At 35.8% G+C, this 15,419-nt stretch overlaps 1 protein-coding gene across 1 annotated transcript; it reads left to right on the top strand.

Annotated features, from left to right (window-relative positions):
• Nucleotides 1-2,752: 2,752 nt before the first annotated feature.
• Nucleotides 2,753-12,121, top strand: LOC116266088 (probable plastid-lipid-associated protein 13, chloroplastic). The gene is made up of 7 exons (XM_031647182.2): nt 2,753-3,237; nt 6,285-6,406; nt 6,536-6,619; nt 9,933-10,029; nt 10,752-10,968; nt 11,265-11,317; nt 11,905-12,121. Exons 1-7 carry the CDS (start codon nt 2,998-3,000, stop codon nt 12,001-12,003), a joined length of 912 nt encoding a protein of 303 aa, XP_031503042.1. The 5' UTR covers nt 2,753-2,997; the 3' UTR covers nt 12,004-12,121.
• Nucleotides 12,122-15,419: the final 3,298 nt, after the last annotated feature.

Raw genomic sequence — 15,419 nt, 5'->3', positions numbered from 1 at the left:
TTAAAAATTTGAAGAGTGATTTGTTATTGCCCAATTCGTCAACTTTTTCTTTTGTAATTTTTTAATATCTTGTTTCATTTGCTCACAAATAATTCTAATTCTAATTTTCATTTACCGCTTGATTGAATCATTAGGTTTTCTTAATTTGACTCAACACTTCATTTAATACTAGCTTTAAAAAAAACAATTGTTTCATTTTGTACATAAGTAAATAAGTCATTTTAGTGAATCCGGTGTACTAAGGCAAAGATGAATGTGTTTGTATTCTAAAGTGGCCGGCTTCCATGTTAGGTGATGAAGCAAGATATTCCACCATTTTATTAGAGGCGTATTTTCATTTTTTTTTTATAACAACATTATTTTTTCCAAATTTTCACTTTGTCCATATAAGAAGGGTCTGCACAACGAGTAGAGCCCGCACGAGCTTGACTTGAACTTGCTCATCAAAATTCATCTCGAACTCAACACGCTGATAAACAGGTCAAACTCAAGTTCAAATGTATAGTTGAAACGTTAAACAAGTTGAGTTCTAGTTTTATAACTTGACTAGTTTAAACTCCACTTGACTCGATGATGAAATGAATGTTGAATTATAATGAGAAAAGAGTTAAACCAGTAACAACTAAACGAGTTAACGAGTAAAAGAAATGAAACATGCTTAATTGAACAAGTTAAACAAGGTGAATTTGAGCTCAAAGTTGTATTGTCGACGTTTTATCCAGCTCAACTCGAGTTTGAGCTCAATGTAGTATTGTCGAGTCCAGTTCGAGCTCGACTTCTAGTCAAGTTCGTGCTTGAGTTTTTTTAGTCGAGTCAGATCGAGTTGGAATTGGGTTCGACTTGGCTCGTGTGCATAAAAATATTTGTTTCAGTTTCAGCCCTAACACAACCACGTGTTTGGGGCCTAAGGTATAACATATGTTGGTACTTTAAAAGAAAGAATGAGTCAATCGGAAAATGGCAAGTAAAAGAAGGCGTTCTTGATTTGCTGACCATGGCAGTTATAGGAAATTCTCTTCCTTTATATACTTGTACATAATCGTCAGAATGAAGGTGGAGGACCCGATCACAGCAAACATGCCTATCAATTTGAAGGTTATTCAACTGGCCAAATTACAATTCATATAGTTGACCAACAAGAAATTGGCCGCATCCTCATAACTAGATATTTTAACACAAACCTGTATTATATATAAAAAAAAATCAATATGTGGTGCCGAATAGTTGCCGAATAACTAAAATTTAAAAGTTTGCCAATAAAAGACCATAAATTGTTGTTAAAGTCATCATAAACCATCGCTAATGCCACACACACACACACACACACACACACACACACACACACACACATATATATATATATATATATATATATATATATATATATATATATATATATATATATATATATATATATATATATATGTGTGTGTGTGTCGGCCGGCACCTCCCCTTGCCGACGGACTCTCCGGATTTAAAATTTTGTTGCTTGGATTTTGGTAGGTATAAAACTTTCATTCAGGATTTCTTTGTCCAATTTAGTTGCTAACGTTTGAAATGTAATAATATGAACAGGGAAAGCTTGCTTGAAGCCACACGTAAAAACTCATCAAAGCCAACAATCACGAGTCTCTGGCTCGCTAGTATTTTGAGCGAGATGTTTCTGATTGTTTTTCACAACTTTCTTCTTCAAGCAAACAATAAGATTTTACAACGTTCTGAAATAGTCCGCAGGTTTCTTCTTCAGATTTGTTTCTTGTAATTTGAATGCTCATATAGTACTTCATGTTCATTTATTTTTTTACGTGTTGAGTTTCTCCTGATTTCTACTCTTTCTTTTAGTGTCCTAGTAAGAAGTTGAATTCTCTAATATCTTCGTTTTAGATGACTTATTATTATTATTATTTGAATTTGCTCCCTATTAAGGAGCTAGAAATCTGAGATCCACCTAAAATGTGTGCTCTCATTGTTAGCCTTGTCCCTCATCTGCTAGACTTTTTATCATTTCCTGGTTCAAAATTTCTAACAAAACATCCAGTTAACTGACATTAATGACATACACAAAGCAACTGATTCTGTTTATTTTTTGTTTTTTTCATAAGCCGCTTCTTTGTGGACCAATTTATCACCTTTCTGTTTTTGTTATTATGATGCCAAGGCATCTAATCACATTATTGTTTCTTGTATCACATTTTTTCTTTGTTAAAGGTTGTTTTAATTCCTGCTTTCTTTTCAAATCAAACGAATGCGTCATACCAATTCATTTTTAGAGTTTCTTCATGCACTGGGGAGCAGCAACAACTAATATGTTGGTGTAAAATGTGGAATAATTTCTTTGTTTACATTTCTATGCGTAAAGAGACAGAGAGAACTTTCTTTTTCTTTGTGTTTAGGCCTTGTGGTTCTATATATATATATATATATATCTTGCCTCTGGATGGAATGTTTAATCAAGTTCACCAAATGCATTGTAACAAGAACAAGTGGCCGTGACTAAACGGAGGGCTAGATGGTAGGAAGATTTATATTTGTGACGACGAGAATACCTAAAAGGTGCTCTAGAAATTAATACAGAAAGTAAATTAAACTTGTAGTCCTAGGAATTGAGGACGGATACGTAAACATCGTTTAGTTTGTTTTCATTCCTTTTAGATTCATTTAGGACAAACTAGCGAACTCAATTAATTTAAGATAAAAAATCAGCCGTTCGGATAAAAGCGGAACATTATATTGCATTATAATGTGTGAAAGAGGAGGACTTCGCTTCGTTTTGCATCTCCAACCACCCTCTCTCAAGTGCCACGACAGTCCACAGTTCCAGAACCTCCACTCAGTGAGTTGGTTACAATCTGTGCAAGTCGCAAGTGAGGAGCTGAAGAAGAAGAAGAAGAAGAAGAAGAAGAGAGTTATTTCGTTCAATATCTTTACTTGCCCTCTGTACCTCCACCTGCTCAGGAAACATAATCGAGATTTGTTCCTCTTTTTTCTTTCGCTCTGATGGCTGCTGTTCTTGACCTGACCACTGCATTCGGATGCATGTGGATGGGAGTGAGTCGTTCCCGTGAAAGTATAGGAAATGGGCGGGCCTCGCCAAATGGGGTTTTCACCCGGAGCAGGAGGAATTGCAGGCTCGGAGTTGTGAAAGCAACTGCAGGACAGACGGCGGCTATCGGGGCGTCGGCTGCCTACGCCAAGGAGATGGAGAGGCTTTCCGCTAAAGAGTCCCTGCTATTGGCTGTGAGTTTCTGCTTATACTTCCTCTCGTTCTTCTTACTCTGTCTCATTCTTCTTTAGTCTTTCCACTCCTTTCTTGTTCCCTTCTCAAGATTACGTACTCAATCTAAAGGATGATGGAAACCATCTATTGTTTTTCCGGTATTCCTCATGAAGGTACTTCATTCGCTTGTCCCTTTAAGGTCTGTTCTCCCCTCTATCCCCTTCATCTCATTTGACAGTCCTCGTTGTGATGAATTAGGCTCAGGATAAATTGATCAAGGAAACAGGATCCTCATTTACTGCTTTCTCTTGTTAGTGGAGATCCTTCTTACTCTAACTATAGAGTATTGGGCTTTTCGTTGCTTCCTCATCTTCGTGACCATGCGACTTTTCATTTGAAAAATTGGCTTTTTAATGGAAAAGTGTTGAGTATCTATTATGAGTTAAATCCCCGATGTGCATTCGTTGGTTCTTGCTAAATTGGTCTATCGAATTACGTGGGGAGCCACCCTGAAAAGAAAACCTATTCTCTTTGGATGCCTATACATTCATCAAGAGCCCCGGTTCTTTCTCTCTCTCTCTATCTCTCTCTTGCTCATTACATTTGATGTATCTTTTGCTTATATTTAGTGAACTTTTTTTTCCCCTTTCATAGCACGACGTTGCCTAACACAACAACAAAGTCATGGCTTATCTGTACCATATCATTAAAATGGTGTAGTACATACTACATACCAGTTGGACTGATAATGCATGACATGCATTATAATTTTTATACATCGACTACATGCATTTATCTATACGTTAGTGCTTTTACACCCATGTTTGTAATGAATTAGATGGAGTGTTACATTTTCTGTTTTGACGTGAATTAAGAGGCTCTATTATTCACGTACTTATCCTTCAAGCAGATGTACAATTGGGAGTTGCATTTTTTGTAAAACTGCCAACTTTCAAGCAGTTTTCCTTAATGTTATCAAAATCAGTTTTTGAATTGAATCATAAAATCGAATGGTCCAGTGAATTAGAGAATTGAATTGGATAAAGAATCGTTTTTCAATCTGATTGATTAATTTTTTTTTAAAATTAAAAATTCCAATAAAAATTGAAAAATAAAAAGTCAAAAAAGAAAAAAAGGAAAAAAATGATGCAAAAGCGTAAACCCTTTAGAAAAAACAAAAGATGGTAAAAGAATAAAAAAATGACATATAAAGTATGATCAGTCATTATTGAGCAAATTAAATAGGAAATTCAATAAAGTAAGTCATGTCTAGATGGTAATTTCATGCATTTAGTTCAAGTAGTCACCAAGCAGTTAATTTAAAATTCAAAAGTGCATTCACAATAGTGACAATACATTCATCTAAATAGAGCATAAATCCAAGTGTCATAATGACCAATCAGTCACTTTGCCATCTTCAAGTTTATTATCATTATGATGTGTGCATTGTGCAACTTTTGCATTGTGAATCCATGACTCTGATCTGCTTAATGAGCTTCAAGTTCTATAATAATTTGTGCAGATTATTCTCTGAATGCATATCTCTTGCAGCTCTTGCTTATCTTAAAACAGATGATATCTCTTGCACACATTTGGTGAGTTAAATTTGCCCTTGGAGCAGTTGTACACGAATTTGTCTGTAACAGCCTGTCCAGATTTTTTAGGATTTTACTGCATATGATAAATTTAACCTTACATCTAAGGGACCTTGAAAATCATGCTCATATCCAAATTTTGGTGTTGGATCATTGCTCTGCCGCATTATGAAGTTCAATGTAAACCTTAGAACACCAAAAAAATATTCACAGTATTTAGCATGCATTGTAGTATAAGGATTTGATGACTGAAATTAAGCATAGAAAAATAAAAAGAGTCGTCCAGACCTAGAACATCACAAGTGCAAATTTAAACATAAGGAAAAACTTCTTGAACTGTTACAAACTTACAACAGAAGAAATGTTTAATTCAAATTGTTACGTTGCCATGAGTTTGCTCTTGATTTTGTACAATATCTATGCTTGGTTTATAAATACATAAACATCTTATGGGACTAAAAAAATATTTGTGCCTATCATTGGACTACCATCTACATATGCATCAAATGATAAAAAAATATTTTTTTGTAGTTTATCATGGTGAGATATATGCTACAATAATAACATATCATCAATTTATATACCTCTGAAATTAAATGTTGGAACTTCATCATCAATGAGATTTACCGTTTTAACATGTTGAGCTGGGTACCTCCGATTGGGACACTTGGAAATGATACTGGCTAAGACACCCATGAGGACTTGATATTTGTCCATCATAGCCTAACAAGTAAATTTACCTTTATAGGACTTCCAGAAATTCACCCATCAAATAGGTTCATGCACCTTTGGCATTATGACTTGATGTTGCATCATTGAAAACCATCTATAGCGGAAGATCGATTTGGTTGAGTTATATCTGTCAGCTCATGCCATAAGGTTACACTTAGTGTGTTAGATGAATAACATTTGGAGGTTGGATTTTCTCAAATGGCAGAAGCCCAGAGTGGAACATCTTAAGTTACTTACGCTTAACAAACCAGAGAATAGTGGGCTTCCATTTTATGAGATCATGTGTTTTTCGCTGTGTGACTGTGTCAAGAAAGGGACTGCTAACTACCTCTTGGTGGCTGCAGTGACTGCACCTTTGTCCAATGTATGTTACATCTGCGTTGGTACAAAAACCATTCAGGATCTAACCAGCTGATGACATATTTCCGTACAGTGAAATTTACTGGTCAACCTTTCTAATGTTATATGTTTGCTAGTACTACTAAACCGGGATTAATGGTTTTTTTGTTTGATTTGCCAAATTAAAACACTTGATCTTTAAGACATGGAGCATGTATAAAGCTGCTTGCATTTGAAATCTTTAAATTCAAAAATAAATAATGCCAAGCAGTGTAGATTGATTTTCTTTACCTGCCGTTATTTAGTTTTGCCTTAATATGATATCGCTGGTCAACAATCTTTTCTACAGTTCAACATATTATGTTTTGCTCATGCTTTTTAATTTATTTGTACTATTTCAGTTCAAAGATTCTGGTGGCTTAGATGCATTGCTTACTGGAAAGACAACAGATGTACAACGCATTGATGTAAATGAAAGAATTACTAGTCTTGAGCGGCTCAACCCTACACCTCGGCCTACTACGTGAGGATTTCCCGAAACACTAAATTTTGATTTTTCTAGGGAAGTTAACAGAGCCAGCAATTTTATGTACTCTTGAAATGGTTTAGTTTTATGATTCCTATATTCCTAACACTGCTATTGTTTTTTCAGTTCACCATTCCTGGAAGGGCGGTGGAATTTTGAGTGGTTTGGAGCAGGTACACCAGGATTATTTGCTGCAAGGATTTTACTTGAGTAAGCAGACTATCTGATCTTATTATTTTTTACAATGATCAAATTGGGCTCCAAACAAGTTCTTTCTCTCTCATCTCTCTCTCTCTCTCTCTCTCTCTCTCTGTGTGTGTGTGTGTGTGTGTGTGTGTGTGAATGGAGTTGGGTTTGTGATACCAATCAAGGCCATGAATTGGTTGGGGGTCTGACCCACTGGGGTTGTATTGAAGCTATGGAAACCATAGTTTGGTCGCATGATTTTAGTGCTGGATAGAAGGTCGAAACACATGAGTTGACCATTATTTGAATGCAGACGCACATCTAGAGAAGCACAAGCACTGGGTTAGAGAGAGAGAGATAGAGAGAGAGAGAGAGAGAGAGATTGTCCTCAATTGAAGTTATACTCTTCATAACACAGTGTCTTAATCAAAATAAGTAGGGCAAGTCCCCAACAATGATATTTTCATTAGTTGAGAGCATGAGCGCTGAACTTTTCTGTCATCACCTTCATATCTCTTTGGTCCTCCTATCACTTGTGGAAAAAGGTGAACTCCCAGTAGCAAGGTCCCCTCTTGAATGGAGTAGTCTCATTGGTCAGCAGCTGATGATTTCTTATGTACAGCTACTTTGAGAACTCCTCACAGTATAGATCTGACATGTTTGATATGCTAGTTCGTGAGCCTATGAGCAGCCTTCCACCAGGAAGTATTACTAATTTGGTCCTACAGCTACATTGTTGATCAATATCTTAGTTTGAAGCTCCATTTGTTTCTTGTTGAAAGGACTATTATAAATAATGTCCTTGACACCAACTGGCGCATGTGAACAGGGTCAGGCCTGCAAATCTGAAGAATGTCTGAGTTGGATTTCTATGTTCAAACCTAGTCATTTAGATTCGGGCTGTGCAGCCACAGTTCTGTACAATACTGGAAATTTCATTCCAAAATTTTTCTTTGGTAATTAAAAAATGATGATAAAGAAATAGAAAGACATGAAACTGTTTATGGTTTCCTACAGATGAACAAGTTGAATTGTAAGGTACAACTCAAAACATATTATATGTGGTATGGTGGAAGTGCAGAATTTCATGCTGCAATATAGTAAAAGTTTTGGCCTTAGGTTTTAATTTTTTAAATGTTATTTTTTATATTGCTTTATTTTTTGAAGACTTTTTGCCCCTTTTGCAGCTTTGACATTTCCTGTTGCAAAGATTACTCAAACTGAAAACTGGTGTTCCAGAAAGTTGCTGTCTTGATATGCTACACAGTCATGACTTGGTGTAGAAGTCTGAATTCAAGGTGTCATAATATCTAAGTAGCTCAGTGTGTCAAATAAGCCTTTTATGGAGTTCAAGATTTTCAGTATATGAACAAGTAAATAGATAAATAACTAAAAATGTATTGTGCCTATGTAATATGTGCATTAACAAATATGAGACTGGTGTGGAGTGACTTTGACCATCTGATCAACATGGTTTTACATCACACAGGTGCATGTGTATGTGCGGGTGTTACACAGACATACATATTAAAAATACAAAATTGTTCATTCATGAGTTGTGTGTGTGTGTGTGTATATATATATATATATATGATTTGTTCTGTAACTATTTCATAGCCTTATTTATCCACACTTTTTCTCTTTTGGCTTCTTAGTCATGTACCATTGTTGTAGATAGGCATTTTTTTCATGGCTATTTTGGTCCAGAATTTTGTGTTACTCTAGGGCCTGAGGGTGTCCACTCTTCCATGCCCTTATGATGATTTCTCTTCTGAAGTCTTGAGTTCTTCCTGTCAACTCTATAAGATATGGTATTAGAGTCATATTAGAGTGAAAAGAAAGGAACACGGTTTGGAGGAGCCATGCTGAGCATCCGATAGGGGTCTGCTGAGCTGCTTATCTGTGAAGATTTGGGGGCATCTGAGGTGCGATATGTTGCATAAAATCTTTATGTTGAACATGTGAGGGCATGAGGTGAAAATTGAACCCTAAAGGGGGGTTTGAATATTTTTTTTTTCATAAAACTCAATAAAAGGATAATTTTAGGCTTTGTGGAATTTGACTGCACCCAACTTGTGACTCAAGTTTGGTATGCACCCAACTTGAACATAAAAGGTTGGGTCAGCTCAGCCACACCTGACTCACATTGACTGAGTCAGCTACCACACCTGCACCTGCACCTGCACCTGAGCATATGTTACATAGCTTACAAATCGGCACGAGCAAGTAACTATTTGGAAAACAGAAACATGTCATCATTTTTCAAAAACTAAACATTTCGACTCTCCCTTTAGAACTGACAGCCTTGGTAAGGGTCTGATAGAGTTAGATAAGATGGTTGAAGTTAATCCACACCAGTGGTCCTATTTTTTGTTGGCCATGTTCGGATGTTCCATATATATATGTGTGTGTGTATACACATAGGAAAATAGTAGCTACCAGACCCTCATATACGATACTTTGATAGGAATCAGACTTAGATTCCAAGAAGATCAGATGGTGGAAGTTAAGTTGTAAATATAGAAGTCAAACTGTTTTTCAAGAGTCCGAGATACTCTTCAAAGGAAAAGAGAGAGAGAGAGAGAGAAGAAGAAGAAGAAGAAGAAGAAGAAGAAGAAGAAGAAGAAGAAGAAGAAGAGGTAAACAAATCAGTTTCCTAAATGAAACCTGTTGTCTCCTTTGAGGGATATTTCAAATCTTATTAAAAAAATATTTTCGCTTATATACTTGCAACTTTATCTCCACCGTTTAATCTTCTTAGAATCAATGGTTAGATAATTCCCATCAAGTCTACTATATGAGGGTCTGGTAGTTACCTGTTTATATATATATATATATATATATATATATATATATATATATATATATATATATATTAAAATGTGCAACCATGCTTGCACTATTATTTGCTTAATTAGTTTATCTATGTGCATTTATGTATGAAAAGTTTTCTGTTTAATAATGAGCCCATGAGGTTTTGATAGCAATGGCATCACTACCAGATGTTATTGTCATGTTATCTGGTTTAAAGTAATGTTTTCCATGCATAATTGTATTGGTTCCAAATATGATATCTCAAGGATTAGAAGTCTTACTTGGAAATGCATTATCATCATAGTCATATTGGTTCCAATGTCATCTCAAGGATTAGAAGTCTTATTTGGTAATGCATTATCATGATGGGTCCATATTTATTTATTTTTTTCCCATAAATTGCCTTTTTTGTACCTGAGAAATGTCTCATATATTGCAAAATGCATGTCAATAGCTGGAAAATAGGCATTGATTTTACACAAATCTCTGGAAGTTATTAGAACTGGTGGATTGTTTCTTCCAGGAGATTTCCTTCACCTGTTGCAAAGTTGTTGGGATTAGATGTGCTTATCAAGGACAGCTATGCCAAAGCTACTGCAAGTCTACAACTTTTTAACTCGGTAATCATCTGGCTGAAAGGTTCTAATCTAAAATCACATGTTCATTTTGAACCTTTCCCTTAGGTCACACCAGTAAATCATAAAAAAATTTGTCTCATCATAAGTTATCATTATCATCATCTAATGCTCATCAATGTCTGCATTAAACATGAATTTGGAATTCAAGTGTATTTATTTGTAAAATCACCTTAAGCGTATCATGTACTAGAATTAAATTGCTCCTGCCAGCATGAGACTAATTTATTAGGATGTCCGGGAAGTAGGAACCTTGATGATTCTATTCGTAGGCAGTTGAAAGGGGAAAACTTTAATGATCATAGGAGCGCTGGTGATTATACCTTCATCTAGTCACATAGGATGATATGCTTATTTGTGGATGTGAAGATAAAATACTTTGTAATGAATAAAAAACAAGGATGAGCCAAGTTGTCACTAAATTTGTAGTTAGTCAAACACTGTCTTGATCCATTTCTAACCTTCACTGTGCTAAAGATGAAATATCTTGCAGGTGGATTTTGATTGCATAAGCTTGTAACCACTGTTTATCAAAAAACATCTAGAATACGGCTGTAAGTAGCATATTAAAAATCTCAAAACCTTTCATTTGGTTTATATTTAACCACAAGAAGTTTGATAGAGTTTTTGCATCATGTTGTGTCTTCATCAGCATACAGTTAGATGGAAAAATGAAGAACCTCTAATGAAGTAATTTTGAAATGCAGATTGAAACTAAGTTTATTATCACCACAAAGTTGGCTGTGGAAGGGCCATTGAGAATGAGTGAAGAGTACACTGAGGGAGTAATCGAGAGGCCATCCATTCGGGAAGAGGCTCTACCGGAGCAGATTAAGGGTGCATATGAACAAGCACTTGGTGCACTTCAGCAGTTGCCACTCCCTATAAGGGACTTCATGTCTGACGGGCTTAAAGTTCCTCTTGGTGAGATTCTGGAGATCCTTAGCAACTAAGTCTTACTGGATTAGAATGTTAGCTTTTTTCTTGAGAGCTAGAAATTTGCATGGGGGTCCTTATAAGTGGATACACGCCTAGCCTTTGAGGGATTTGTACTGATCAGAAATCAATCTTGACTTGTGCTTGTCAATAATCATGAGATAGCTTGTTTAATTTGTTTTCATCTCCACGTATGAATTGTAGTTAGCTACATGGAGTGTAGGAATGTTTTACTAATTACTGCTGGCCATTAACTTGTGGCTGACCATATTAATGTGTTTCAGGTGGGACTTTCCAGCGAATGTTTATGGTATCATACCTGGATGAAGAAATATTAGTAAGTAGCTTTCTCCTTTCAATCTAGGTTGTAGGCTTACAGAACTGATGCCTTCTTTTGAGAAACTCTGTTATGTTAATTGATTACATGCCTTCTCCTGATACAAGAAAAACTGAAGCTGACCAATATTTTGTCCTTCCTTTTTAAGTTTGATGAACATATGAAAGATGCTGTTAGCCACTAAACAAGGAAACACCATAGTAATCGAAATGATTGGCTGTTTATAGTTTTAACTGTGTTTATTAGGTGACATTTGCATGTCTTTAATTTTCTTGGATTAAGCACGATATTCATGACATCCTGGCATTGTCTCATATGCTTTTCTTTTGGAAATGAAGCTTATAGAATCATCCTGAAACATGAATGCTGCAGCTCTTTCTCTCTCTTTCACTCTCTCTCTCTCTCTTTCTATATATATATATATATATATATATATATTATAGGCTAGATCCCATACTTTGTGAGACCTTACACGTTAACGGAGCTTGAATAACCTGATGTTGAGTTCTGTTGACAGATTTATCAAATATCAGTTGTAGCTTTCTCATCTACCATTTTATGCGTAAATGAATGTTTATTGTATGCAGATAATAAGGAATACTGCTGGAGTGCCCGACGTTCTTTCAAGATTAGAAGCAGATTCTGATTCAGCCTCCCTTGATTCCACCCCCGAGTATGAAAGTTAGAAAAATGATTCTCGTTATGTTTGGTTGTTCCTTTTTTTTTTTTTTTTTTTGTAATGCTTTTATTCGTCCAAAAATTTGAATAAGTTCTGCAATCCATGCCCGAGCAATTCACCTGTTCCTTGTTGAAAATACAAGGGCTCAATGAAGCAGAAAGATCCTCCTTGAGGGAAAGATGCCGGTTATGAGGCTTGGGCAAACGACTCAAGTGTGGACAAGATGAAACCCAAATTAAGGTGTCCCAGGCTTTTGCCCACATTGCGAGCAGCTAGAACAAAGCTTCAGTGATGAAGCTTATGTTTACTGGCCTCTAGCACTTCAGGTGAGTTTGGAGCCCAGTTACGTCCTGGTGACCACACATGCAGGTGCACGGTCTTGACAGAAATGCATTGGGAGATCAGAAATGTCCTAAAAGTAGGGCATGACGAGTCGAGCCAACTCGGGTTCCTCTAGAGCTAGGAAGGAAAGATAGTATGCTTTTGGCATTAAAAGATCCACCCGTGGGAATGAAGGCCTACGTGGAGCAGGAGTGACCATATATGGCGTCGTCTTTATGGTTTTGAATAAGGCTGCACAACGATAACTCACTCAAAAAATTTGGCTCCAGCTCGACTCGTTTATAAATGAGCTGAGTTCTAGCTTACAAAGATGTTCAAAATGATAAACGAGTTGAGTTCGAGTTTCAAGAACTCAACCCAGTTATACTCGACTCAACTTGCAAACCGGTGCTTTATATAATATTGCAAAAACTGGTTCTACGAGTTACACGAATTAACGCATACACGAGTTGAACGAGTTAATGCTTATATGAGTAACGTTAAAAGAGTTAACGTCTAAACAAGTTAAATGGGTTAAACAAGTTGAGTTAGAGCTCTATTTTGTGCGGTCAAGTCAAGCTCAAGCTGGCCAAACTTGGGCTTGACTCGGCTCATGTGCAGCCCTAGTTTTGAACTCATTTGAAGGCCTTAATCCATGATGTTCACAAGTAATTGAAATTCTTAACGAATTGGTAGTCGCGATCCAGGGGAATAGAAATTGTATTTTTATTGATCTCAAGCATCGAGCTAGCTTGAATATCGTACATTGAAAATGTTCTCATCCCTTTGTCTTTTTTATCATGCCAAAGGAACTTTTTGAGGATGATTTCAATTTGGTTGACAGTTTAACTGGAAGGCATGAAGTGACGCAACATCAATATTGGGAATGGAAGAGAGAACATGATTCTAGCCACCAATAGATGGATATTATTATCGATTTTTCCATATATTCTTGCAATTTCCTTTGAATTTCGTCAAAAAAAAAAAACTTCCCATCAAACCCTTGTCACCTCTGTAATTTGGAGTGCACGACTCAAATATGAGAATATTGGGCCGAAGAATCGGCCACGTGACGATGATTAACTGTTTATTTCTATGATAGTTTCGTTAATCAAGATTCAACAAATTAGAGAGATGAAAGATGAAGGGGGCAGGATGCCTTTTGTTTTTGGGTATTTCTCATTTATTTAAGGGTAAAATTGTCACTTAGAAAAACAATTTTCTTTTCCCTTATTAATTTCAATTCCACGCAAAATCTTTCCCGTTCAAAAAAAAATTTCCCTCAACGTTTTCCCTCGGCTGCCATGGCTAAGGCGATTATTTGAGAATTAGCATCTAGCTAGATTTCCAATGTAAATTTTCAAAAGTTGAGCGGTTTTTTTCATAAATCCTTTAATTGTTAAGTGGGTATTTATAATTCTTCGTAAAATTAATTCATAAGAGAACGTATTTAAACTAATTAAACAATTGACGGCACTTCAATGTATATCCCAATGCAACTTCGTCCTGGTCTCATCTAATACCAAAGCAAGGCTGTGTCAACAGGTCGGACTTGGATCAAATATATCCTTAACTACATCAGTTTTTTTTAAGATATTTATATATTTGGATTCAAATATGAACAAAGAAAAGTCATATCCAAATTTGAATCCAAAATCTGATTTTCACAACTCTGAAATTTCAACTGAATCTAAGTCTGGCTGATTTTCAAAATGTAAGAGTATTGTATATACAATATTTATTTAAAACTAAATTCAATCTGAATCCAAAATTGAATCTGATATGAATACATATCTGAATCTGAATCTAAATCCAATGGATTGCTTTTAAATCAGAATCCGATCCGATTACTTAATTGAATATTTAATTTTATTTTCATATCTTACTTTTGGGAATGATTCAGTCATCGGATATCCGATTCAAAGCAGATATATTGACATTCCATAACAGAAATGGCTCCCAAGCTCATGACGAGACCTTGTTGTCCATAGTTAACGCAGGGTCAGATATTAGAGCATTTTAATAATGCGGGTTGTCTGATCGCCTAATTAAGAACCCACACCTTATAACTTAGCTTAATCAGAGTGAGTTCCACTTTGGAAGTTCTTGACTTTGCTTCTAAGCCTTCCTATCCCTTTGTTGAAGCTATAATAAATTAAAAAAAGAACATCCTGACCATGTCACTTGGTGGGACATATATAGTTAATTAATTAATTTGCAGTTTTCATCCCTGACAGCTTGAGATTGAGAAACTAGCAGCTATATTTGGGGCAAAACATAAGTGACGTTCATTTTTTTCATTAAAGTTTAGAGGCTGCATTAAAAGATGTACTTCCCAAGATCCCTAGTTTAAAAGTAACACAAATCTATACATGTTAAAAACCAAAATCCATGAATCTAAGTCTCATATCACCGTGGATCTCACAGTGAAACAAACACCCACTAAGCAGCATCAGGAAAACAGAACTATTTGATTTGAAATAAATGAATATATACATGAGAGATAGTTCATTGAATAAAGCACAGGTACAGGTAGAACCATCAATTTTGCTGATTGACCCATTTAAGTTAATGGCAAAACATGAGTAATGTTCTTTTTGTTTTTTCGTTAAAGTTTTGAGGCTGCATTAAAAGATGTGCTACCCAGTTTAAACAGACTGAGGGTCTCTGTAACATAGATCTAAATTTACATTACATGTTAAAAACCATGACTTTAAAGTCAGATTTTGTGAAAGGGGGGAGGGGGGGGTTGTGTGTTGGGGTTTCCGAACTTAAATCCATGAATGTCAATCACAAACTTAGGTTGGCGATAAAAGATTATTGAATAATATACAGACATATATTAAAGGCTAGCCGAGGGCTATTTAATTTAGAAATGACCTCATAAAGGGAGGATTCTTTTTGGAAAATCTTCATCGTTTTATTTTCCTGATCAGTACTGGTTATGTTTGCTTTTGTTTTAAGGCTCAGACATTATCAATGAAGTCTGCCATACATTGCGCCCCGTGCTTAAAGCACCGGCATCATAACTTTTATGTAGACTTTTAACTGAAGGGAAGTTGGTAGCTAGGTTCCTCCCTCTTTAAAGCCTGAGCTGCTGTC

This window comes from Nymphaea colorata, chromosome 1 (assembly GCF_008831285.2).
Source record: "Nymphaea colorata isolate Beijing-Zhang1983 chromosome 1, ASM883128v2, whole genome shotgun sequence".
Lineage (NCBI taxonomy): Eukaryota > Viridiplantae > Streptophyta > Magnoliopsida > Nymphaeales > Nymphaeaceae > Nymphaea > Nymphaea colorata.
The sequence above is the reverse complement of the archived record's forward strand: the minus strand, read 5'-3'. Positions and strand labels throughout refer to the sequence as shown.